This window comes from Oreochromis niloticus, linkage group LG18 (assembly GCF_001858045.2).
Source record: "Oreochromis niloticus isolate F11D_XX linkage group LG18, O_niloticus_UMD_NMBU, whole genome shotgun sequence".
NCBI lineage: Eukaryota > Metazoa > Chordata > Actinopteri > Cichliformes > Cichlidae > Oreochromis > Oreochromis niloticus.
Window position 1 is genome coordinate 19,362,533 of NC_031982.2, and position 25,356 is coordinate 19,387,888.

Below are 25,356 nucleotides of genomic sequence, written 5' to 3' on the forward strand. Positions count from 1 at the left end.
AGGGCCTGACACTCCATACTTCCAAAGTACCCCCTACAGGATATATCCTACAGGTCACCCCAAAGGGTCAAATGCTCTCTCCAAGTCCACATAGCACATGTAAACTGATTTGTCAAATTTTCACACACCCCTGCATATCCTCAAGAGGATAGAGAGCTGGTCCAGTGTTTTCCAGAAGGAAAACCACATTGTTCCTCCTCAATCCACAGTTTAATTAACCAATGAACTCTCTTCTCCAGTACTCTGGCATAGACCCTCCCAGGGGGCCACAGAGTGTAATCCCCTTTAAGTTGGAAGCGACACTGCTCCCTTTTTTAAAAAGGGAGGACCTCCATCTCAAATTTGTCAATCAGTCCTGGACTTCCATATGAGGCATGTAGACCAAGACAGTTCAACATGAGCCTTAAAGGTACATTAAGTCATTTTTTAAAGGTGTTTAACAGAAAAAATAATATTGTACTCATGAATATACATTTATTACTGTGTAATTGCACCTTCCAACATATGATCCATTCCTATAAACTTAAAATTAACACATTTAAAAAAAAAGGAGAGGACGCCAGTTTGTGGAAGCTACCATGTAACTTTGCTATCTTGAATACAGTGGCTGAGATGGACATCGCTGTTCTGCCTTATCACAGTCAGATACCAGGCAGATACATAGGATGTCTTATAAGTTACTTTTAATTTCATGATCACAAATAGCTTTTTAAAACGCTATATGACCATTTAACATTTGTGAGTGTATCTTTTCATCATTTCTTTGTGATCATGTCTTTCTCCTCCTCCACCACTGCTCTCTTTTCTCCCGTATTTCCATGTCTTCATGTTCTTCTTTCTCACCTCAAGCCTCAAGCCCACCTCAAGCAATACTACTGTTATTTTTAGTGACAAAGGGCAGTGCATTCAACAATTTTTTAGCACTTTGTTAAACTTCAGAAATAATGAGGCAATAAAAAGTTCTGTGACTCTCGCTTGGTCCCCTTTGTACACTGTTTGCAGATAAGAGTACAGGTGTCCATAAGCAAGAAACACTTCTAACAAGCACCATTGCACTACTTTAACACTTATGTATCACCTTTGATTTTGCCATTTTTGCAGGAAGAATAATACACATCTTTGAAGGAATTTATAGTTCTCTTGAAAGTACAAACAGTAAGCAAGTGTGCCAGCCACCATGGCTATATAGATAGCAATATTGTACTGTTTGAGCAGCTTCCTTTTCCTTCCCTTTGTTTTCTTATTTTTGCAATTCATGCTCACATGTATCAACACTAACAGTGTTATCTCTAAACACAGATTATGTGATGTGCAAGACAATTACTTAGAATAGATGCACCACGGTAGAGTTAATCCAAGAAGCCAAAAAGATCCCTGAAAGCAACAAAACCAAGAAAAAACAGATGTTTTAATCATTGCATTGAAATGAAATAGCATGTGTATATTTTCATAAATTAATTAGCTTGTGACTTTGTTTTCTACCACTGTCTGCCATTTTTATCCTGTGGGGTTTTTTGTGTTTGTTGCAGGTAAGTTCATTTCCTTACACTTTTCCATGATTCATTTGATAAGAGGGACCACAGAGGTTCAGGAAGTCTCGTCTAATGCAAAATGTTGAAAGATGATGCTTTGAACATTTGGCACCAGTGTATCAATATTCATTAGAGAAAACAAAGCGATATGTTGTTGTATAAATATTTTTGCTCACCATCAATTACAATGACAGTGGTATAGAATCAAACAAGATTTGCATTTGCTCAGGGCTTTGAGGTGCACTCAGTAGATATGTGACGTGCCTCAAATGTAAAATATTAAGCTGGTGCTTCATTTTAATACTTTAACCTTGGTTAAAAAAACAAAAACAAACGTGTAATGGGTGTGAATTGGCTGTTCAGTCTTTCATAACCATCTCATTTTACAAATAAAATGTCACAACAAAAGCATCATTATCACTAAGGGTTGCTTCCCGGCAGACCTGCTTGCTGCATAAATATAATGCTAAGCTAGAGAGGAGACACTCACTGTGTAAAATATATATATATATTTATAGTCTGTGAGGGGAACACAATTTCAAAGACTTCTTTTAAGCTGCCTGTGAAATAACATTTTTTGACGAATAACAATTTCATGGCAAAAATAAAAAACAACCAAAAAAAGAAGCTTTGTGCAAGCATATTGCATTAAACAACAAGAAAGGCTCTTTCATACGCCAGTGGTTGGACCTAACAGATCCTGCACTGGTATAGTGATTACATCCTACACCTCTGTCAGAAAGCCAATCACAGAGAGCTATTTCTGACTAATTCTGCAGATAAGGGTTCTCATTATCACCGAAACCCCCTCAGGATGGGGCTTCTGCCTTCTAAAGTAGTGTATGTTTCTCAGTGATTTTAATCAGGGAAGTCAGATTCAAGTGTGATGGAGGAACATAAGTGTGTGTTCACCCATCAGTTTAAATAATACAAGATGTCCCTGTTTCTTTGGTGATTACAGGGACAATTCAGACTGTTTTTAGCTGTAAAGAAAACATTCAAAGACAAGGTATTTTGTCACTAGTAATTAAAGACTTACTCATGAATGGGAAAAAGGCTGGATGGCAAAAATGGAGCTATAATGACACCGAATCCACTTTGACTAATGACATTTCATGTCAAAGGGCCTATTAGACGTGCCCCGAGACATCAGCATGATACTCGAATCTATTTGGAAAAGCATCTCTCTGCAGGATGTGTCAGTCAGTCTCTTTGCAGTCATTTCACAGAAACCTTTATGTAATCTGTAATTTTCCACTAATAAAGCGGTATATGTGAAATTTGTGAAAATTCACGTTTACAGCGGAAGCGGATGAGAGCTAGTGAGATAATTGATAATAAAAGACATCCTGACATTATGTTTCATTAGCAATGAAAATGATGATGACTTACAAAAACAGAAAACCAGATATTGCTGTGGAAAGTATTAAATGTGTTTGCTTGAGAACAAGAGCTACAGCCGGTCTAATCAATATTTCATATTAACAATCAATCAGTTGAGTATGTGTTATCCAAAGGCTCTTGTCTGCAGAGGACTATCGCATACAGTTTATTCGCCCAGGCTCCACATGGGGTATTAGCATCATTTGATTTTCACATGTCTTATCTGGTTTACTTGCCAGCTGCAACATGCAAAAGCAAAACTGTTAAGAGGCAAACTGAGCATTCAGCAGAACCAGATCATCACATTCTCTCAGGGTTTGATGGAGACTAAAGTAGAGCTACAATAAAGGCAATATTGCACTTACAAGGTCGCTGGACAGCAAACTTTAAAGCTCTTTAACACTGCAGTTGGATATAGAGTTAATGTAGGTTTGTGGTGTTGGCTCTTTTCTCGAGTATTTACCCTGTTGTGTTCATTTTCACAGAGAAGTCATTCGTTTTTCCTCAGGCAAGTCCAACTTGAAAACGGCAGCTTGGCTCGTCATCTTTTACCACACTGAAAGGATGAGGCTGTGAGGATTTTACACTTCAGCCAGGGGCAATAAAGGCGATGACTCACTCGTTCGCTTCTCTGTGTCTGTGCAGGCCAGCCTCATCATGGTCAACTGCACCACCCATCCCCCCCCAAGAGTTAACAGCCTGTCCCCAGCAGGATGAGCTGGCTGTAAACCACACCAGGTCTGTTAATTAATTAATGTACCCTAACTGCAGGGCTGGATCCCTCCATTCTAGTGGAGCAGTTTTCAGCTGGCTGTGCTGGTGACTGCCGGTGCTTTTGGGTTCCTGCTCTGGTGTGACATAAAAGCAACAGATAGACATGACCGTGGATAGGAGGAAGACTTCATCACCATAGTCACTATTAATCACCCAGGGCCATTGTGGTCCTGTCCTGTAAACAGCGCAAGTGCAGGCAGAGAAAGAAGAGAGGAAGAGGGGGCAGGGTGGCTGCAGGGAGAAAGAGGGGAGAGAATGGTTGGGGATCAGCCTGTATGCCCGCCTCAGCTCCTACTGCGGGGCTGGGGAACAGTGCTGCTGTCTCAGTGTTTGTCCTCCGTGTTCTCCCAGATCCCGGATCCTGAGGTAAGAACCTGATACATCACCTTGTCCTCCACAGGTTCCTCTCAGAAAGAGCCTCGAGGTTTCTAAGTGACGGGTGCAGGTACATCGGTGTTTTAAGGGGAAGCCTAAACGCGTGCGATTAATGCTCCTTTGTTTTGTCGCCGTAGTTGTGTCTTGCCTTATTGGATGAGGAGAGGGTGAACCTATGTTGAACCCTGATATATTATATGGGCTGACATGAACAGCCATGTCACACATGTTTAAATGGGTGCTCGTAGAGGGGAGCTAGGGTGACTAGTGCTCGAAAGGTTTGCGTACTTTTGATCGGGATAGAAAAAAAAGAGTTACATTCAGAGAATTTGATTAGACCTGGCTACAAAATTGATCTGAAGTCCGTTTTCTTAGGTATGAAACAATAAATGATGACTGCATGACTAAACATTCTTATAACATCAAGTCAATCATTAGTAGTCAACTACAGGAACATGAAAGTGAATGAATTTTGTTTTGAATACTAATAGTGTGATATTTAATTGTTCCTAAGCACAAGGAAACGATGTACCAATGTTTACCTATATGACTTCTTTTTGCATCAACATCCTCTGAACTTCAGTTTGCAGCAAACAGGGTTTTTTATGGAAGATGAGAGAAAGCACGAGAAACAGTCTCCCTCTGGGTGTTTGTGTGATGCCTTTTAAGAGCTTGAGACAGAAGATGGTTAATAAATAATAATAATGTTTGTTGTTGCTGTAGAGAAGAGCAAAACTATTTTCTAGTAAGCATGTGTTAAATGGAGAATTAAATATAAAGCTTTAGATATCAGGAAATTGTTTGTCCATATTCTTTGTGCATAATATTGGTCCTGTACTTTATTACTTGAGTAATTGGCCCTTTGCTCTTATATGTTGAGTCATTTTTAAACCAAGTGCACACTTTTCTATTTTTAGGTATTAATCCCCTGTTCTTATATTAATCTTCCTTGATTAGTCCCCAGAGGTTTTCCTTAGCGGAACAAAACAGAACTATTATTTAAGGGAGAATATTCAATCAAGGCTTTGAAGATTTAACACACTAACTAATCAGCCAAACATCCAGCAAATAAAAATGTTTAATAAATTTGGGTATGTAATCATTAACATTAGGGTTACTTGAGGTCATTTTGTGCTTGTTGTTTCACTGAAAGAAAGAAAAAAGGCAAATAAATAATTAATAAAATAAGAAATGTCCTCAGGAGGAAAGTATGTAGCATTACACAATCACTCTTAAAGAAAAAAAAAGTTATTTTATTAGATGTGCGAAATATCTTCAATAAGTGAGTTGCACACACGCAACAAAAAACATATTTTTTTGGCAACTTCTGTGTTAAAGATCACAGCCCTTCTTGTATCAGTACAGACACCCTGAAGCCATGTACACTGTCACATTTGGCGTGTTTGCTTGTTATCAGTTCTTTATAGGCTTGAGTAAACAAACTGGTCCTTTTGCGCTGGTACTTTTAAAGAAAGCAGAGATATCCTGGGATCCTTGTTTTTAATTTCTAGTATGATAGTAACATCTCTCAAAATATACCCTTTTTAGTATTTTAACTGAGTTACCATTCCTATTAACTGTTTCTTTTTCATCTCATCCTATACTGCTGTTCATCACGTGTATGATATCAGCACTTTAGTTTATTTTTGAAACTTTGCTTTTTTGTGGTTCACCTCATAATTGTGTTACACATAAAGGCAACAAATGCAATAGATGTCCATTTTCTGATCTGTTCTCTGTTGGTTTATGGACTAAAGTATAGAGTTTCCAAAACAGCCTTGTATCATCAAATCAAGTGATCGATACAGAGGAGACAGGGAGAAATCTACTCAGTAATTTTATCAGGGAACCGGCCCTCTGATGGCTGTGGTAGTACCGATCCAAGTCATTGATCTAGCTGAAGACAAATGCATACTACAGCCAGTTTCTACACTTATTGTTCCCTAATCCACAGCTCCGGAGAGAGCTTTGAAATCACAAAATAGTTGGTCTTGGACGGTAACAAGAAAAACTTTGTACAACATGCAAGACATCTAAGAACACTGAGAAAGTTTATGGAAAGCAGTCAACTTGTGCAACACATTCACTGCTGTCACTGTGTGTACTTGTTTGTAAGGGGGACCATGTAAGTTCACATCTGGCATGAACACATACAGGGGGTTTGGGGGGATTTCCTTAAAGAAATACTAAAGATCCTTTTTTATGGAGGACCACGAGTGTCATTAAAATATTAGAGAAATAAAATGCAGTCACACTAACTTAATGTACAATAGGAAAACATACATTCAGTTAAATAATCAAATAATCAAAAGTTAAATATTTAAGTAAATGACATGTTAGTTAATCACTTTTTAAAAATTCTATAGACATTATAAAGTATATGAGCTTTGACAAACATTTTGAATATGAAGCCAACCATAAATAATTCACATAAAAAATACAATTCGATCATCTTAAAGTGTTACAAATAAATCTAAGAACATAATGAAAATGTATGTGCAGTTTTTAAAAGAGAGCTACAAAACAGTCACAAATTGTTTTAGGAATGGAGCACAGGGATCAACATGTGAAGGAAAGACTAAATCAGGAATACAATACAATACATTTTATTTAGGGATGGGTATTGATAAGATTTCCACGATTCCGATTCCATTTTCGATTCTGTTTAATGATTCGATGCTTTATCGATTCTGTTATCGATTCTTATTTTTAAAAAAAGGAGAACACTAAGGTCGATTAGCTTAGAACTTTGTTTTATATCTTCTCTTTGAACAAGATAGAAATTTAGGAGTAACATGGCCTTACAAACCCAACAGTGAGATCTTAAGAGATCCACAGCCTACGGCTCTTCAATGGGGTGTCACAGGGTCCCCAGGAAAAAAAATTGTAAAAGTAAAATAATAAAACAAATATTCTTAACATAACATAAATTATTCTGTAGCAATTACACAAGACTATCCAGTAATGTCCCTGCCTACAATTAAACACATTCACTTACCGAAAATCGGGGGCATCTGCTGTGGCAAATGGGTGCAAGCCTTTGACCACAAACTTAGTCACTGCTCGGTGACATTCGCCTGAAAGGAGACGCTAACGGTAGACTGCAGCGAGAACTGCCAGCATCTGAGCCAGCCAGACTCTCTGTCTCTCTCATCATGGTCACCTAAATGCACAGTAATGGCAGGTTTTGTAATAAGGCAGATCGCGCTAACATAATATGCACTGTTAGTTGATTATTTACCTGCCACATTAACGGGAGAGGACGTGCAAACGTTACCGCTGCTGCTGGGTTGAGATTCACGAGTCCGGAGCGGAATTAAAAACACGACATTCATTTAAGGTTGTCGCGTGTTTTGTGAGCAAATGCTTTTGCATATTCGTAGTGTTTCCTCCTTTAAATGCAATACTTGCAAAGTAGATATTTCAAGTTGCCCTGTTGTCATCCGTTCTCGTAAAGTATAACCAAACTTTTGAGCGTTTGACCCGCTTAGGCGCCCTGCCAGGTAAATGACGCTCCGCAACGTGGTGACGTCATTCGGGGCGACTGGAATCGATAAGGGAATCGTTTGCAAAAATGGCAAACGATTCCAAGGAATTGAAACAGTGGGAACCGGTTCTGAACAAGAACCGGGTTTCGATACCCATCCCTAATTTTGTTATTGTGTTTAATTAATTATTGTATTTACCCACTACATACTTATGGATGGCTTTATGTTTTATTTTAATACATTTTTCATTTAACACATTTAGTTTATTAATATTAATTAATTAATTAGTATTAATAATACATTTAGTTTATTTAAGTTAACACATTTTTCATTTTAACAACATATTTATGGATTAATATATTGTTTGAAAATTATTTCTACAATTTCTATTCCATTCACTAAGTTAACAAGGGAATAAGATTTTATTTATAGCTATTTATTGATTACTTCCATTTATCCATTTATGAATCCATTTATTTATGCCTTTTTATTTTTTATTTTATTTTATTATTATTATTTGCCTTTTTATTTGTACGATAATTGATTAAATAATACAAACGTCCTTCCATGACACTACAGGTCCTCCATACTATTCTGCCTTTTAGTTGTTATACTTTCTCTCTTTGTTAGAAAATGCTCTGATAATTGTTTGCTTTGTCTCTTGGGATTTTCTTACAGTACATCTATATATCAAATGTACTGCATGCGGGTGGCTGTCAAAATGTGTTTTTGTGGCCCAAAAACGCTGTTGTGAGTGTGATTTCACAGGTGTCATCAAACTGAAAGAGTTCAAAGAAAAGACTCAGTACTGCCTACTAATGGAATAATGTTGTAATGACTACTGTGTACTCATGAGTTGGTGGTGACGGCATTAGGGTTGATATGATGCCAGCACCAGATGGTGTCTAGTAAGTAATTATATGAGTTCATTATATGGGTTCATTTTGATATCAGCTATACACCTTTAATGTTTTATTATCATGAAATTGTGTTAAGAAAATCTACAATCTGTGGACATGTAAACATTTGCCAAAGTATCATCGCCAGGTAAATACAATATGAGCTACACTGTAGTTGTTGTTAATAACTGAAATGATGTTGAGGCGCTGACATTGCTCAGAATGAAATGTGAGGCTGTACAAGGACTTTGGCTGCACACTTGTAGTAAATTCACTGAAAGGAGGCAGAAATTATTGCTGAATGCTTTGTCCAGCTGTATTCTGAAGAATCAATGCCCTTGCGACTTCAACCCTTATTTCTTATCTAAATGGTGATTCATTGTGACAATATGACAGATTCAAAAACTTTTTATTTTACTTGGAGTCAGAAAAGATTGCAGAGTGACTGAAAACTCGAACGCCAAGTACTTTACTGACATGCTGCATTGCCTAAAGAGTGAAGTATCACAGTGAAAACTAAAAATAGTTCTCTGAAATTTGAGGTCCTCTGAGATCTTGTTTGCTCCTTGCGCTTTGCACTCTGTTGTTAATCCTTTTTTTTTGTGAAGATTTATTTTTAAGTTTGTGTGCATATATAAAAAACAGTTGATGCTCTTTCTCTCTCTGTCTCCCTTTTTTTGCCCACAGCTTTTACCCACAGATCCCCCAAAGAAGCCCGACCCTGTCACTTCAGAGACCGTGGTTTTCTGGGGGCTGCGGTTATGGCAGGTCATTGGCATCTTTTCCGTGTTTGTTCTGGCAGTTGGTTAGTATTTCTCATGAAATCACTTTGTTGTCACCTTCACAAATCATTCATAAAGAAGACAGCTATCTTGAGATGTAGCCGCAGGGCACAAATGTCCTCAATTATGAGTTCACAATGTGATTATCACGCACAGTGTGATTAGTTGTAATACTGATATTATGTCAGCAAATGGAACAATTTATCTAAGCAGCTGATAAGAAAAACTGCAGGATGAGGGCAGTGAGACTTTGTTTTTTTGTTTTTTTTGTTTGATTTGTTTTAAAAAGAAAATGCAGTGTAAGTCCTACAGTTCTAGTCTTTATTTGTATCTGCATTTTGGCCTGAATGCAGTCTTTGGCACGCTCACATTGGCAGTGGTAGCATAATGATATTTAGCAGGTTACACATTTGTTCCCTAATGCAGTTCAGCCGGGGCTGATCATTAATTACATATTAAAAAGGAATACTGTAGGGGAGACACCACATCATTTGCTTCTGAGATACTTCACCAATCATTTATTAGAAAACATGACCTCCTGGTGCATTTAGATTTAAAAATAATAATAATAATTTTACCACATCCTCAAGAACTTGACTGACAAACAGTCTTAGTGCCACTTTGAAACATGTCACTATGCGAGCAAAAAAATATCCTGCTTTCATGCACGCTCTTGGTGCCATGGATGGCTTATCATGACCACTGGCCTTAGTCACAAAAATGCCATGGGCCTACTTACCTACTCATGCAGAGAGTAAACACTCCATGTGCCCTTTCTGAGAACACAGATTTTGGTTGCACAGTAACACACGGATACTTACAACCACACAGCATGTGTTATTTTGACCTCATAGTTTTCATTTTGTAATGTTAAATTTCTGCTATTTTGTTATGTTCTCTGTATGCTGTATATGCAGTATATAATATTTTACAGCACGATGTATTCATCTTAAGGAGTCAGACATATTTAATTGAAATAAAACTGGCGGAAGAAATGTCTGACTTAAAGCACTGACTTTCTTCTGGGGTTCTTTGGGGAAAAGTCACTGCTCAAATCAATCAAGTCCAACTACCAGACAGTTCAAGTTCAATGGCCATAAGTGATAGGCTGTTTGGGTGTCTTTGTCTTATCCTTAGATAGTTTCTAACATTGTAAACATTTGCCAAAAGGACTGTTCTCCTTGAAAGGTCCTGACAAGAAGCATCATATTACTATTAGCAGCAGATCTTTCTCTCTACTGGAGTTGTCTTTATCCCTCCTAACCCTATCTGGTAGTGCTGCCCCAGGCTTAACTGCTATTACTCATCCCAAAGCTGCAGTCCTGCTGTAAACTTGGGCTAGCAGCATCAGGTCCTCCAAGGCAGGCAGTACTGTAGCACTGACAGAGCAGCTGCTGACAGTTTATGGTTTGTCCACCTACCAAGTCTGCATTTCCCCCATGGACGGTCTTATTTCTCTGTGTTGACCTTCATAGAAACATGTATTCAGCTGGCATCACATTGATTTGACCTACTCATCACAGGCTTCTTTTCACAAATAAACTCACAGCCATTGTTCATAGGTCAATTGACTCCCGGTGGCCTAAGTGAAGATACCACAACAGACCCTGCGGGTTATCTGTCTTGGCTGGCTATTTATGAAAAGATTTAGAAAACATGCATTTCCAAAAAAAATGAAGAAAAAAATTACCTCCACAAACATCCAGGCCAAAGCACTGAAGACACTGAGCAACGGGGCTGAACCCTTAAACTATAGAAAATACAACTTCTTCAATGGACAATACAAAAAGGAACTATATAAAAACATAATAATAATAATAATAACACATCTGCTGTCAGCAATCATCTATCTTGTTTCAAGATGCACACCCACAAAATCAGTGATTCACAAATATCTCGATAAAACCATTAAATCCATGAAAGTCACAGGTTTGGCTTTTCTGATAAACTCATTTATACACTGACACCTGTTCAATAGCTGATATATGCTGTCCAGTGGTTTAAAACGTAACTGGGTATAACTATTCATTTACAAGTGACAGTACTGCATTGCAAGTGTTGCTTAAGTAAAAGCATATGAGTGTAATTAGGAAACCAGACTTTGAGTACTCAAAGCTTAATCCATACAGTGTTTAACAAATTTCTTAGACTCTCGTCATAAAAACAAGAAAACACAAATATTTTCGAAATCTGTCAAAACTGAGCTGACACACTGGAGAGAAAGTCATCAAAAATAACATTCAAACTCCGTAATGATTTAAAACAAAAAAATTTACATACATTAGATAACTGTAATTTGGCATCTTAATCAAAAAAAATTATTCTGTGCTTTACTATTTTCTTTTTGTTTTTTTAAATGGTAAATTTGAAAATTCATGGACAACAGCAGTAATTCTATTTTAGCATTAGAAATGGTGTTTGAATTAAGGCGTTTGCACATACTCATGGATTTACTGTACAGAAACATAAAAATATTTTTGTAACTACCAATACTTTTAATTTAGGGCAGCCGTGGCATAAACCTTACACTGATGGTGGTCTGATAAATCTGTTAAGCACTTTAATTTATTGTCTCCACCTTAAACTTTTACATGATACTAACATGATTCAGACAAACCGAGAAAACAAGAAGCTGGTAACTTGTCAAAGTGGGGCTAACTTGTCAAAGCAGGTAATAGGGAACAAGTCATAGCTTAATGACGCATTATTAGCTATTTGATAACCTAATCTACACTAATTTCATGTGTCCGTGCATGTATGACAGCCTACTTGGGAATGAATGTGAGGCTCTGAGGGGACACCCACATGCCCTTCATGCATGTGTCATCAGAGGGACTCATGGAAAAAAGGTATAACAAGAGTGACCATTCGTCCATGGTGTCTGCAGTTTTCCGTGCGTACTTCCTGAAACGAATATAATCCCTGCCTGAGAGGCTCTACTTTTATTTTTGCTCCCCTGTGCTCTCTGTTGCACCATTTCTGTGCATTTGTTGTGTCCTCTGCTCCACTTGGAGACACATGGAGTGGAGTGGAGAAGACACACGTGGAGCCACGAGGAGGGGACTCGGTGCGCAGAAGCTACCCTAACAGTGTTAATCTTTTAATTGCTTTGTTGTTGATGCTGTTGTTCAATGTGCTGCATATTTTTTAAGCATTTTGTAGTTTTTTTTCTTTCCCCTGACCCTTAAAGTACCGACTGTGTCCTAGACCTCTTGTTTTCCTCTCTTGCTTAAAAAGGCACACACAGTGGCGGTCTCTATGTCTGACTTCATCTTGCAAGAGCCCTTCAGATGCCATGGGAGAGTGTAGGTGGAGGCTGTAGGCAAAAGACTCAGGGAAGAGGCGCAGATTAATTTGCATATTCATAGATGTGCATATACAAAATGAGCCAAAGGTGTTGAGTTACAGCTGAGCCTTTTTAAGACATGAAGGAATTATCCTTATGTAAATAAAAAAAAAAAAACTACTAAATATATACTTGGGATCTTTAGGAGTTTATTGAGTGCCTGGAGGGCGGCTGTTTTAAAGCTAGGACTATCGTTTCATGCATGAAATGTTATGATTTTAGAAAATTAACTAGATAGTTGCTAATTAATTTTGTGCTCAATCAACCAAACATTTTATCTCTACTTCTATAGACAATGTAATCTGTAAAAGGGCTCTGCGTGCATGGCTGCTTCTGCTTCACTTACAAACATAAAAGCGAGGCAACAATACAACAATACAATATACAAAACCTTTTCAACGTGCACACAGCGGTTTACAACAATAGAAAGCTTTTCACAAACTTAAACTTTACACTCGCACATGCAGAGACCCAGACAGGCAAATATGACTAAACCTAATCTAACATTCTAGCTGGATTCTTCATAACCAGCATTTTGGTAAATAAAGATTAATTATGGATGTTTCATTCACCGCTCCCTGCTGAGCATGCCATAGCTGTTTGAGTGATGAAAGAGAGAGCAAGACTAGAAGTAGCATGCAAGATGTAGGACGCTATTAAACATATCCTGTGGCTTTGTACCTTCTCTCCAACTAGAATTACAAAAAAAGAAAATGAAAACACACCAATCAATGTTAAAACTGTCACCAGTAAGTCGGATGGATGTGAGGAACAAACAAATGGTGTCTACAGGGAAAATGAGGCAGAATTAGGGGGAAAAAATAAATAAATTTATCACCATTTTAACTTTAAAAAAAGATGCCCACGCAGCAAGCGCCATCAAAAACAAACACCACAGCTCAGTCACTGTCAGGACAAGGCTCTCTGACACTGGCTGGCCTCTCCTCAGCTTAAGTACTACCACAACTGATTGCTGAGTGGAGCCAGCTGCTCGCTGGCTCCACAGGAAGAAGGGCTGTACCTAGACCGGGAAGAGCAACACAACAAACCAACACAGCAAAACTAGTTGGCCTGCTAGGCGTGTAACACGGTTACACTTCATTACGCAGCCATGAGGCTGTGGTGTAACTTCATCACACGTCAGTATCAGTTTCAGTCAGTTAGTCATGGACGGACGTGTTTAGAACAAGTAGCGCTCACACCTGTTTTTTAGACATTTTCTCCCTTTTGGTTTGCATCTTTGTGTAGAGAGATTCATACTGCAGCAGGATAATGAGTCCAAGTGAACCAGGATTAAGGAGCACTCGTGGACTCCTTAGTAGCTGGATTTTACTCACCAGACCTCATTTCCACCAAATATTTGAGGAAGCATTTGTATACTGACGCATTTGAGTACTGACAAAGCCAAAAATGTCACAAAACATTCTTTGGAATTTTGTCCAGTAATGGTACGAAAGCGTAAGGTATTTTCTTCCACACACTTCCAGCTTGATTGCGTTCTGTCATCAAAGAATGGGAGGAGGAAGACCAAAACACAAATCAAATACAAAAATATTCGGAAATTTATTTAATTTTTAAACATTCAGTCAGAACGTTAATATATATTATATGTTGATTATGTTCATTTGTAATGTGAAATTTATAAAAATGTACCTTAGCTAGTGTTCTCAGTCTTTTGGACCCCACTGTATATTGTGACTGCCACTGCCCCTTAAGTTCTTATTAATTGTGTAAGGTGATATTAAAATGTCTTATTGAAATAACATCACCCTGTCTTTATCCTTGTTCTTCTCTCCTTTAGTCATCACTCTGTGCTGTATATTCAAATGCCGAATTCCCAGAACAAAAAAGGAAATTGAGGCACGGCATGCACAAAGGCAGGCTGCCAAGAAATACGCCAACACATTAGAGACAGTGCCACCTCTTAATGAGCTGACTGAGATCCCAGGCTGTAAGTACCCCTCTCTCATATCTTTCAAATATCAATATGATAGTATTACATTGGTTTTAATAATTGAGTTATAATTGCAAGCAGGAGCATGAACTCTCATACCAGCTGCGGAAGTTCACAAGAACTGTCCTGCTCCTTAAATACTTCAACTACCAGTTCCTTCAAATGAGAGAAATGATGGATAACTGCTTGAATTTTCCGTGCATTCCTCTTGAACCATTAGTGAAGTGCACAGAGAAAGACAGAGAGAGACATCAGACTCCCTTAGACCAAAGCACATCACAGACAGGGATGGGGGGTGGGGGGTAACACTGGTGACTTCAGTTCTGTATGGATGAGTTACAATATGAATTTGGGTCTCTATCTACAAGCACAGAAGTTTGTTAAATATAGTTTTTTTCTCTCTAGTATTGCAGTTCTGCTTTGTGATTAAGACCAAGAGGACAGCTCTCTTTTTACATAACTTATTTTCTAGGATAGCTTTGATTTATTAAACTTTTGCTGTCTCTTCTTTTCACCTCACAAAATGTTTCATGCTTGGTTAAAGTCTTCTTCTGATACTTTCATGTACTAAACTCTTCTCTTCTCTTCTCTTCTCTTCTCTTCTCTTCTCTTCTCTTCTCTTCTCTTCTCTTCTCTTCTCTTCTCTTCTCTTCTCTTCCAGCTGCCCCTGATGCTTCTGCAGTACAGACACTCTCTGAGCAGGTTCAAACTCAAAGTGCTAACAACAGCCAGCCCTCAGTTGTTAGGGTCAGTGAGGAGCATCCCAGCTCCCTCACTTTGCCAGAGACAGGATGATATTTTTTCCCCTCCTTTTCTTCGGCTCTTATCTTCCTTCAGACACTCCTCTTGGCTAAATCGCTTTAACAAAAAAAAAAAAACATAGCATGCACACTGGCAGCTGCTCTAAAAGTCCCCTTTTTGCATTTATCACACATCCATCGGCCTGTTTGATTTTTAGTACATCTGGTTTTCCTTGAATGAAATTTAAGAGAAGCTCAACCAGAAAAGAGCGTCTCTCATTCAGCTGCTTACATCATCACTTTTGAACTAGTCAGAAATTAGAGCACAATCTAACTTCGCCAAACTTTGCTTGATAGTGAGTTTTAATGGAACTGAATAGTAGGTATTGTGCTGCTTCTGTGAATGTAAGTACTCGGGCTCTATAGGGCGGCTTGGCTTTTGTAGTCCATACTGTATGTTCTTGTGTCCTTATGTCCCTAAATGTCCCAATATTTTTTGCTTCATGTTGGTGAAAATGTGGATTTCAAGACAAAATGGATTTGATCAGAAATTCTGAAGACAGGATATTGCTATTACAAAATCATTGTAAACTGTAATGAATGTAGCACGCCTCGTATCTAATGTTTGTGCTCTGTGTTTGTCCCCGTCCCTCTCTGTATGTTTGCTTCTCCAAAGTGGTTTTAAATAAAGCAAATCAAGCACTCTCTGTTTATCTAGTGTAAATGGACGATCTGCACGGCACTCCTGGGTTTAATTATTTGAACAAACAAAACCCAAAGAAAGAAACAAAAAAAGCAACATTTTACAACTTCAACCTAAAGCGCTCTATCTCTAGTGTTCTTATTCTTACAAATATTCTTTGGTGCGTTGCCTCAAAGATGGTGCTTTCTTAGGTAAGAATAATGGCAAATAACCACAGACAGCTGTCACTTCCTGTTCCTCTAGGTGCTATATCATGTAACAGTACATTAACTAGTTATTGTAAAAATCAGAAAAAAAGAAAAAACAACACACTCAGCCGTCACTGAGTTCCCAGGTGATAATTTATTAAAATAAGACCTGCATTTGAGCACATGATGACTCTGCTGTGGTCAAAGCATCCAGAGTTTTATACTCTCTAGTGTCAACCAGAGAGTTGGTCCAATATGCACTGGAGTAAATATTATGTTATTGGCTATAAACTGAGTGACCATATGTCTTGAAGTCGGGCTGAAGGGAAACAAAAGAGTGAAAACATATATGCTTGTGCTCAAAAAACACCATAGTACACTGTTTACAAAAGAGGAGCACTAATACACAAGCAAACATGCAAATTGCCGCCTCTCTCTGGGGATTATAACCAGCTGATATAAGATATAATAAGCAGTAAAATCTGACAAACCAAATGATTGTGTAAGTAAAGAAAATAAAACGAATCCTGTGTTGCTGAATGTAAGACAGCAAATATGTTAATATGAAGCTCAGGATTAAAAGTTTTGCAAGTTTTTCCTCTAAAATGAGGTTTTGATTATGCAAACCAACATCAAATTCATGAAATGCTCTCCCAAAGTAGGCTAATCGGTAAAAGTAGCACTGAATTATTAATTAAATGTTACAAATGAGGATCATGAAGTGTCCACTCCTATTTTTTGGATCTGTGCGTGGATATCAGATCTGTTTACAAATCAGGAATAAAATAGGTTCATTGCATAAAAGTTAAAAAAAAGACACAAAAAACACAAACACAACTAAACAAAAAGGCAGATATTGTGAGCATCTGTAAAAGGAGCCGAGTTGGTTTTCGCACCACTAAAATGTCGGGCATCCTGTGTCATTTGCATGCACCTACTAGCTTGAAGCATATTGGCCCCAAAACAGAAATCTGTAGAAAGAAAGTAGTGAGCATCTCTGGCTTCACAGCCTGTATCTGTTTCACCTACTGTTACAGTGAGAGATAGAAGCCTCAGAGCGTTAGCTTCGACTTATTATCTCTCTCTCCCCATCTCCCTCAGAAACACTCACAGAAGACAGTTGTGAAACAGTTCCTCCAATTCGTCGTCTTCGCTTATCTACCATCATCTCTCATCCAGAGCTGCTGCTTCTGGAGCTCAAAGTGAATAGTTTCAAGTAGCTGGAAATGAAGACATCCCCGTGTGTCAGCCAGTAGTTGCATCTTTTGTTTGTAAGAAATCAAATGCATTTCTCGCACATCTGCCCCCTGCAGCTCGGAACAGACAGTAAGGAAAACGTAGTTTGATGTGCAAAGACTTCCAAAAACAACTTTAGTCTTATTACAAGCCCATCTCAGGGCAGGATAAAAAGTTATTGTTCTTAAACACCCACTGTTTATGATGTCTTCCTGGCCATTTTTAGCTGAATTCGTCAATATTTTATTACACTTAGTGAGAGGGAACTCACTTTTTAATTTTCTAAATGTCACAACTCTAAAATTCACTAAGCCTTCACGTTTTATCAGAAACTGTGGCAGCTTTATCCACGCTGAACATCTGACATTTAATAGTGAGAGTCAGAGCCTTTCTTAACCTTAAACTAGCCCACCGCAGTAAGTAAACAACAGGACACTGGCAAAATGGCACAAAGCCTACATGTCTGACATTGGAATTTAAATGACATATGAGTCTGATGGACGTGGGATCAAGATGTTGGAAATTTAAATGCTTGCTTCTGCTCGCCAGGTTTGATCAAAACCCGGCTGATAGATCTAGAAGAAACCAAGAGAAAAGAGCTTTACAGTCGAGGATAAGAGCAGAAGACAGCTTCAAAATATGGAAACACAAAGAATTCTATTCACAGACATTCTTATAGTTGCTTGATTATTTTAAGTCAGCTGGATTCACCCACTTCAGCTAAACGGGGGACTGAATGATCTTAGATTTACTCCGAGTCCCTCTGGCAACTTTTGACATTTGGTGTGTGTTTGTCATTTGGTTTCTTGGCCTTTGATTACATAGCCAGTGTTTTTTGCAGCTTTTGGAAAAATCATATGAAGAAGAAGAAAAAACAGAAGAAACCATATTTCACTCCAGCTCGTCGTCTGTATGTCCTTTGAGGAATTTTCACAGTTGTTCCTGAGAGTGTTACATTGTTGGGTGCCCATTAATCCTTGTTAGTGGAGTTTATATTCACTTAGTGTTGATAATGTGTGACAACCTTGGATATATCCTTGTTTAGTGTATGTCTGAGATTAAGATGAAGCAAAGATGAGGGCTAATATCAAGGGCTAGCGAGAAAGGCAGGGTGATATTTAAGATGAGACAAGATAAAAATACATTTTATTTTACTCAAATGTATCGTTCTCCAACATTAAGCAGCTTTTTATGTGATATGCATCTTCAGTAGCTCTGTTGGCCTCAGCCTCAAGATCTCGCCTCCTGAATAATAATGAGCGAAAACAAACCTGATTGTTAACTTTGGCTCTCCTGTTCTCACCTGTTAAGCACTTCAAACAATCCCATTAAAAGAATAAACAGACAATGGTTATTAGAAAAGGTGGAAACAGATGCGCCTTCATTATATTCAGCCTACTTAGCCCAACACTCCGCTGGATTAAATTTTCCCACCCAATTAAAATTGGAGGCAGAGAGTGGCGATGATACCCGATGTCGCTGTGAAGCCTTTAACCCCTTTTCTTGTTTTTCCTGCAGCTGCAAAAGCAGAAGACAGTGAGGAGGTAAAAACAGTTTCTGGGAAGGTGGATGCTGAAAAAGGAGAGAAAAAGACCAAGGAGGGCAAGAAAGAGGGCAAGAGTGCCAAAGAGGGGAAAGGAGATGAAAAGGACGCATCTACAAAGAAGAAGGGTGAAAAAGGCGAGAAGGGAGCATCCAAGAAGGAAGATGGGGACGGGAAAGGGAAGAAACCAGGAGAGAAGGGAGACAAAGGGGAAAAGGGAGCAAAAGGAGGGGCTAAAGGAGGGGGCAAGAAAGCTCAAAAGTAAACTCTGCTTTTCTGTAAATACCGGGAAAAAAAAAATCCAATTTTTTCACTGGGCACATTTTGGGACTCTTTTTCTAAAGTGAAATTTGTATATTATATTGATAATAAACTGTATTCTGATACATTATTACATTATTGATGTTTTTGTCTTATTAGGATATGAAAAGACAGTAGAATTATAGATTTATTATCTTATTCACAATTCACTGATGAACAATAGAGATCAGAAAGCATCGTCCAATCTCATCTGAAGTTTACACTGGTATCTACAACATGCCTACATCACATAGGAGTGAAGAGAGAATGACTGAATGATGTGTCACTGCCCACATTACGGTATCTAAAGCATGAAGACTATAAAGTCAAGTCCACTGAGTACACTTCGGCACAAGATAAATAAATGACAATGGAATACACATTATACTTCCATGAGAGGTATTTGAAACAATGAAATACAACCTTAGCTCTACGGTTATTGGCCCTATTGTACACTTGATTCCAAAACACAATCTTTTTACATAATACAATCAGAACAAAACACCATATTACAGGGTATTAAAGTGGTCAAAGAGAATTTTCCAAGTGTTCTTGATTTACAAAAAAAAAAAAAAAGATCTTCATGCTCTGACATTGCCCAACCTCTGAGTGAAAAACTGGATTATACAACAGTAACACGGTATACTCTTTGATGGTTTGCAAATTAGGCTAACTTTCAGTTTTCACAAGCCTGGGAGAAATGCATTAAATTACCCATTATAAAGGATACAGATGGATGATAGATATTTAAATCTTCTGTGGCAGCAAGGTACGGTAACATGACTTTATAAAGGTTTCCCTCAGCCTGTCTTTTTCTATTTTCATCACTGCGGCATGCAGCCACCTGTAATTACTATTGTAGTCAATCCAGTCAAGCTTACGTCATAATTATAGCAGAATGAAAATGTCCCTCTTGACTGTCAAAAGCAGCTAGGAGCTGTCTGCTTCTCTTACATTTTATTTTCAATTTGTTTTTTCTTAATTAAAGGGAAAAAAGCTGAAAAATTTTGAGCATGTAGTTTACAATTACAGTTTTTAGCAGAGGTAAAAGAAACAGGAATTAGTCTCTGATAAATGCATTACTATTTTGAGTTATGAATTGCATATTAGATGTGCTACCGTAATATGCAGAACAGACAAATACTCTGGAAAAATGAACGATAAAAATCACCCAGTGAATGTTCATCATAGAGCTCTATGGCAAACGGGAATTTGTTATATGACACTGAAGTTAAATCATTCTTGGTTTTTGTCTTTTATATAATAATAGGAAAAAATGAAGCATGTTAAAAACGTTAAATACTTGCTAAAAGGGTAAACAGTCGGTGTGTAAAGTTGATTTCATTCTAGTGCTATTGGATCTTTTACCTTGTATCCAGTTTGTACTGTAAGCAGTAACTTGAACAGATCAGGCTTTAAGTTAAAGAGGTGGCTAACTAAGTGTGAAATGACCAAAAGAGCCATACATGGGAGCTTACAGTTAAATAGTATTCACTCGAGAATATGTAGAAATTTGGCCAGATACTGCTTGAAAATTTTGTGACATTCAGAATCATTATATAAGCTAATGTTAGATCTTGAAACATAGTCTCCATGTTATGGATTTAACAACAAATTTAATATTAAAGGCTTTGGTCTGTTGTTACTTTGTGTCTGGGTGTTTTGAATCTTTCACTGCTATTTACATGAAACTAAAGATTTTTTTAAAGAAAAAAAAAGATATTACTGCAAAATTAAGACAATCTGGTCACTGTAAACGCGATGGTGGAGGATAATACAAATAAAATTTTCAGTATAACCTCTTCTCTGGCAGCTTATCATGTCTTTTCTCTTTGGTATAATAGATCATGTGAGCTACCCTGCCAATCATGCAGGCTAAGTATAGTAAATTACAGAGATATTCAACTGTTGTGTTTCGGCCTATATACATAACCAAATATTGCCAACATCCCATAAACCAATACATGAAAAAATAACATCAAAACAGCTTTATAACATATAACATATCCATACATAGGAACACTTTAAGCTCACAATTAGAATGTATCTCTGATTTTTGTAAACATCGTGACTTGTATATACATCATAAAAGCAGCACAACACTGGACTGACTACCTGTAAAAAATACTGTGTAGTAGTAACTTCAGTTTTTTTTTTCTCTATAGCATCACAATTATCACTCCTGGAATCCCACTGGGAATTTAAGACTCTTTGTTTCCTCCTTAAATTAATATTCCACTGGAATATTAATAAGACTGTTGCCTGCACCCTGTGCCTTCTAATAGGGCTTCATCTTTTGACAACTTTGAGAATATATCCAGTATATACAGTTTTCCTTTGAGTTACATGACGTTACTCAAAGAAAAAGGTTGTCTGCAAAGACATTCTTACTTTGGTGTTTTTAGTTTGGCCGTGTGAGTATTAACATTTTATATGGACAAAAAACTAAAAACAAGTACATTCATTTTAACCATTCAAAATCTGTGGAGTTAGAGGGCTGAATACTGGGTGGGAGGGGACAGAAGAGAAACACGAAATAATATTTTATGACACACATGGATCCTCTGGAGCAAAAAGCTGACTATGCTAAAACACCACTTGAACAGTATAAAAATAGGTGTGCAACAACAGAGGACTTCAATTACCTGAGTAACTTCCCTTTTACGCTGAAGTGGATTTAATCCAATGCAGAACAAATGAGATTCCACACCAGGAAACATGAACACATGTCTCAACAAGTAAGATTATTAGTTTTAAAGCCACACGTAATCTTCATTCAAAAATTCCTGATTAAATTGCCCATATTTGTGCCTCTGAGAGCGCTCAGTACCCACCTGGCTTTACTTTGGTGATTAAGGGTATTCTTGGCCATTGTAGTAACTACAAAACCCCAGTTTTTACTTATGCACAAAAAAAATGACCACAAGACGATTGCTTCCAGAGGAAACATAAATGAAGGATAACAACAGTTATGGCAGTGAATAAGAAATAAAGAACGGCAGTCCTCTTCTCAACATTTTACACATTCAGTGTGGCAGGCGGTTGGTGAAAGAGTTATTTGCTGCAACAACGACAGTCATCACCCATCAAATAAGCCCGCAAAAGCGATACGGCCTTTCTGCCTCGAGCCTCATCGCTTGGCAATGTTCCGGCTCAATTCACAGGAGAAAAAAAACTGGCAGTGTCGATGCATGCAGCCATCCCCTTCGGACCATCCTGAGACTGTTTCGTGATGAATTTTTTTTCTCGATTTTCACCGACAAAGACAGCGTCCTGCAGGTCACATGACTGTCTCCCTCTCCTCCTCAACCACGGGCGAGGGTTTTTCGTCCTCGCAAGGCCGCGTATGCGCAGAATGCTCTTCGGCTGGAATGTGGAGCTCCTGTCCCGATGACGGTATAGAGTTCTCTGACACGGAGCCATTTTTCACATACCCAGGGAGGTTCCTGTGCCCATTCACAGGCGCCGGTCCCAGCCTCGTGGTGAGGTGGAGGCCCAGCGGTCCTCTGGCAGTGACATTGGTAACACTGGTGTGTGATACCATAGGTCCATAGCTGTAAGTGTTACTGCCGCTTCGAGCTTTTCTTTTGAAGTCCAGGGCCAGAGTTCTCCTGCTCCAGGACTTTTTTATCTCAGCTTGCACCTTAGAAGAGAAAATACTTTTTTTCTTATGCATAAAAGCAGAAGAGTCAAAAATGTGTAAAAGGCAACATTTCTGAGTTCTTACCTCTCCATTGCAAAAGCAGTATATAATTGCCACTAGGAATCCCTGCAACATAGTAAATAGTGATTTTTACTTCCATTATCCGTGAGTGAAATATCTTTGCAATGCACTTTAATTTGACATTTTAGCTGTAAAATTTGGCATTTTGTTTGATATTTTCAGTCATCAGCTACTCCTGTTGTTCTTTTAATCTTGATTAGGATCTAACCATAACTCAAGAACTAATCAATAAGCAACAACTGGACATTCGCTAACTGTTTTTTGGTGATAAGGTTAACCCTTAGGACATTTCGAAGCCTATCAGATTTTTTGAGCACGTCATTATTTACGTCAGAATAAAATGAGATTTTCATCACAGCAGTTTTACCTGGAAGGAGTTAGAGAGCATCTCGTAATGCATTTGGATCAACCATGGAATCCCATGCACCTCTGTATATGGCATGGCAATGAATATGATGTAGTGGACGCCAAACAGAGGCATCAGCACCAGTGTGGACTTCAACAGTTTTCTGTAACAGAAACATTTCACAATCGTAACAGAAAACTTTACAAACATCTCATTTTGATAGATCAACAATAAAGATGAGTTGGTGGATTGAAGGTTAAAGTAATTTGTTAGCAAAAAAAGAACATAAATCAAGCTTAATTTCCAGCTTTTTACATGCAAGGGTTTGATGATTTTTCTCTATTTGAAATCATTTGAAATTGAATGCTGAACCGTGCGGAACAGTTGGAATGCAATTTGAAGATGACCTTGTAGTCTGTATTGAGAATTTCCCACGTTTTAATCTCCCTGTGTTTGTGTGGGTTTTCTCCCACATTTGTAAGACTTAGGCTATGTGGTGAAATTCACTGCAGATAAAAGTGTGTGGTTTAGGGTTAGGTGTGTTTGTACGTGCACTGTGATGGACTAGAAACCTGTCGCGTATGTTCCCAGGATTTATTTTACTTTGACAGTTGGGATAGACTGACACCCCGAGAAGCATAAGTGATTACAAAAATGCATTATATGGACAAAAGTGCTGGGTCACCTCCACATTAGGCCTACAGGAGCTGCTCTCCCATGAAGTTCTGGGCGCACAATTTTTGTGCTGATGTTAATGCCAGAGGAGGTTCCGAGCTCTGCAGTTACTGAGTCAGCAGAGCTTTGGTGACTTTTACGCACTAAACCCCTCAGCACTTAGCGACCCTGCTCTGTAACTTTACTTGTGGTTGCTGTGGTTCCTCAGCTCTTCCACTTTGCAGTAATATCACTTATAGTTAATCACAAATATCTAGGAGGAAAGAAATGTCACAAACGGACTTGTTGCAGTGGTGACATACTATTACAGTTCCAACCCATTAATTCACAAACGCCTGTAAAGGCAGACTGCATGGCTAGATGTTTGATTTTACAAAGATTAAGAGATGTGGCCCAAGACTTTGGTCCATAAAGTGTGCATCTCATGATGTAACTAAATGTTACCTTTGCTGGTTGCAGCATTAAATTTCAATTGAATCATAACAAGACTCAGAAAAGAAAATATATAAAAAAAGAAATAATAATTTTGCACTTTGCTAGTACGCAGCACCTGTACTGTTGTCTGGTGTCACACCTTCTAGCATTTGTTTCTCGCAGTTTAGTTGCCAAGACTCGGACGATGTTCAGAAATAACAGAAAATTAATCTGAAGAGAAAATAGAAACATAATGTTAGAATTAGATGTAATTGGACTCACTAAAAGGTGTCTTATCCATCAGCTGTGATGCCACAGGTGCAGCAAAACACTGTCATTTCGCACACGGTAGGGGAAAGTTGAAATCAGCACGTACTCACCACTACAGCAACCACGATGGGCATTTGATATATCCATTTAAAATTGCCTGCGCTTAGGTTCCAACACCTATGGTAGACAAATAATAACAAGGCATCAATAAACAAGTGTGTGGGGGGGGGGTATTGTTTTCTGCCATCATGTGGGATACACAGAAAGGGCACAAATACCACATCAGCTCATGTTTTATGGCTTTCAAAGATCTTTAAAATTTTCAAGGCTTTGAAAAAACAAAATCTGCTCTTTTTATTTGGAATTAAAAGTTCACTTGACCCCAGATGTTATTTCAAAGATTTATAGAGAATGCACAATGAGAGCATTTGATTTAGGTTAAGTATGGCATTAACCATAGGCTGCTTTTACTGATAGATTTTAAGCCATATGGATATTATTATGTTTACTCAGTTTCCCAAATATATTGCAAAGGTACATGCTGTGGTTATCATCATGTATGGTAGGTTTTTTTGCTAAAAAACCCCCCAAAAAAACAACCCAGACAGGAGGCAGAAATGTTCTGCTGCTCTCCCACCGACAGAGAAGAGAATTATGTGGTTTAGTTCCACTCTACAGCTGCTG

At 38.2% G+C, this 25,356-nt stretch overlaps 2 protein-coding genes across 3 annotated transcripts in view; one reads left to right on the top strand and one right to left on the bottom strand.

The window, feature by feature from the left end:
• The first annotated feature begins 3,639 nt into the window (after positions 1 to 3,639).
• tmie (transmembrane inner ear) lies at positions 3,640 to 19,306 on the top strand. The gene is made up of 4 exons (XM_003437857.5): positions 3,640 to 4,055; positions 9,139 to 9,256; positions 14,381 to 14,530; positions 18,919 to 19,306. Exons 1-4 carry the CDS (start codon positions 3,945 to 3,947, stop codon positions 19,206 to 19,208), a joined length of 669 nt encoding a protein of 222 aa, XP_003437905.1. The 5' UTR covers positions 3,640 to 3,944; the 3' UTR covers positions 19,209 to 19,306.
• A 71-nt stretch (positions 19,307 to 19,377) lies between these two features.
• Positions 19,378 to 25,356, bottom strand: part of pth1r (parathyroid hormone 1 receptor) — a 49,269-nt gene continuing 43,290 nt past the window's right edge. The window contains exons 9-13 of one of the 2 annotated variants that reach the window (XM_019348457.1): positions 24,783 to 24,849; positions 24,563 to 24,633; positions 23,335 to 23,476; positions 22,971 to 23,012; positions 19,378 to 22,886 (exon numbers count right to left, since the gene is read on the bottom strand). In XM_019348457.1, coding sequence (XP_019204002.1) covers positions 22,524 to 22,886; positions 22,971 to 23,012; positions 23,335 to 23,476; positions 24,563 to 24,633; positions 24,783 to 24,849 — 685 coding nt within the window. In that variant the 3' untranslated portion in view covers positions 19,378 to 22,523. Of the gene's footprint in view, positions 22,887 to 22,970; positions 23,013 to 23,334; positions 23,477 to 24,538; positions 24,634 to 24,782; positions 24,850 to 25,356 lie in introns of both variants that reach the window. The other variant, XM_005476444.3, reaches the window with a different exon arrangement.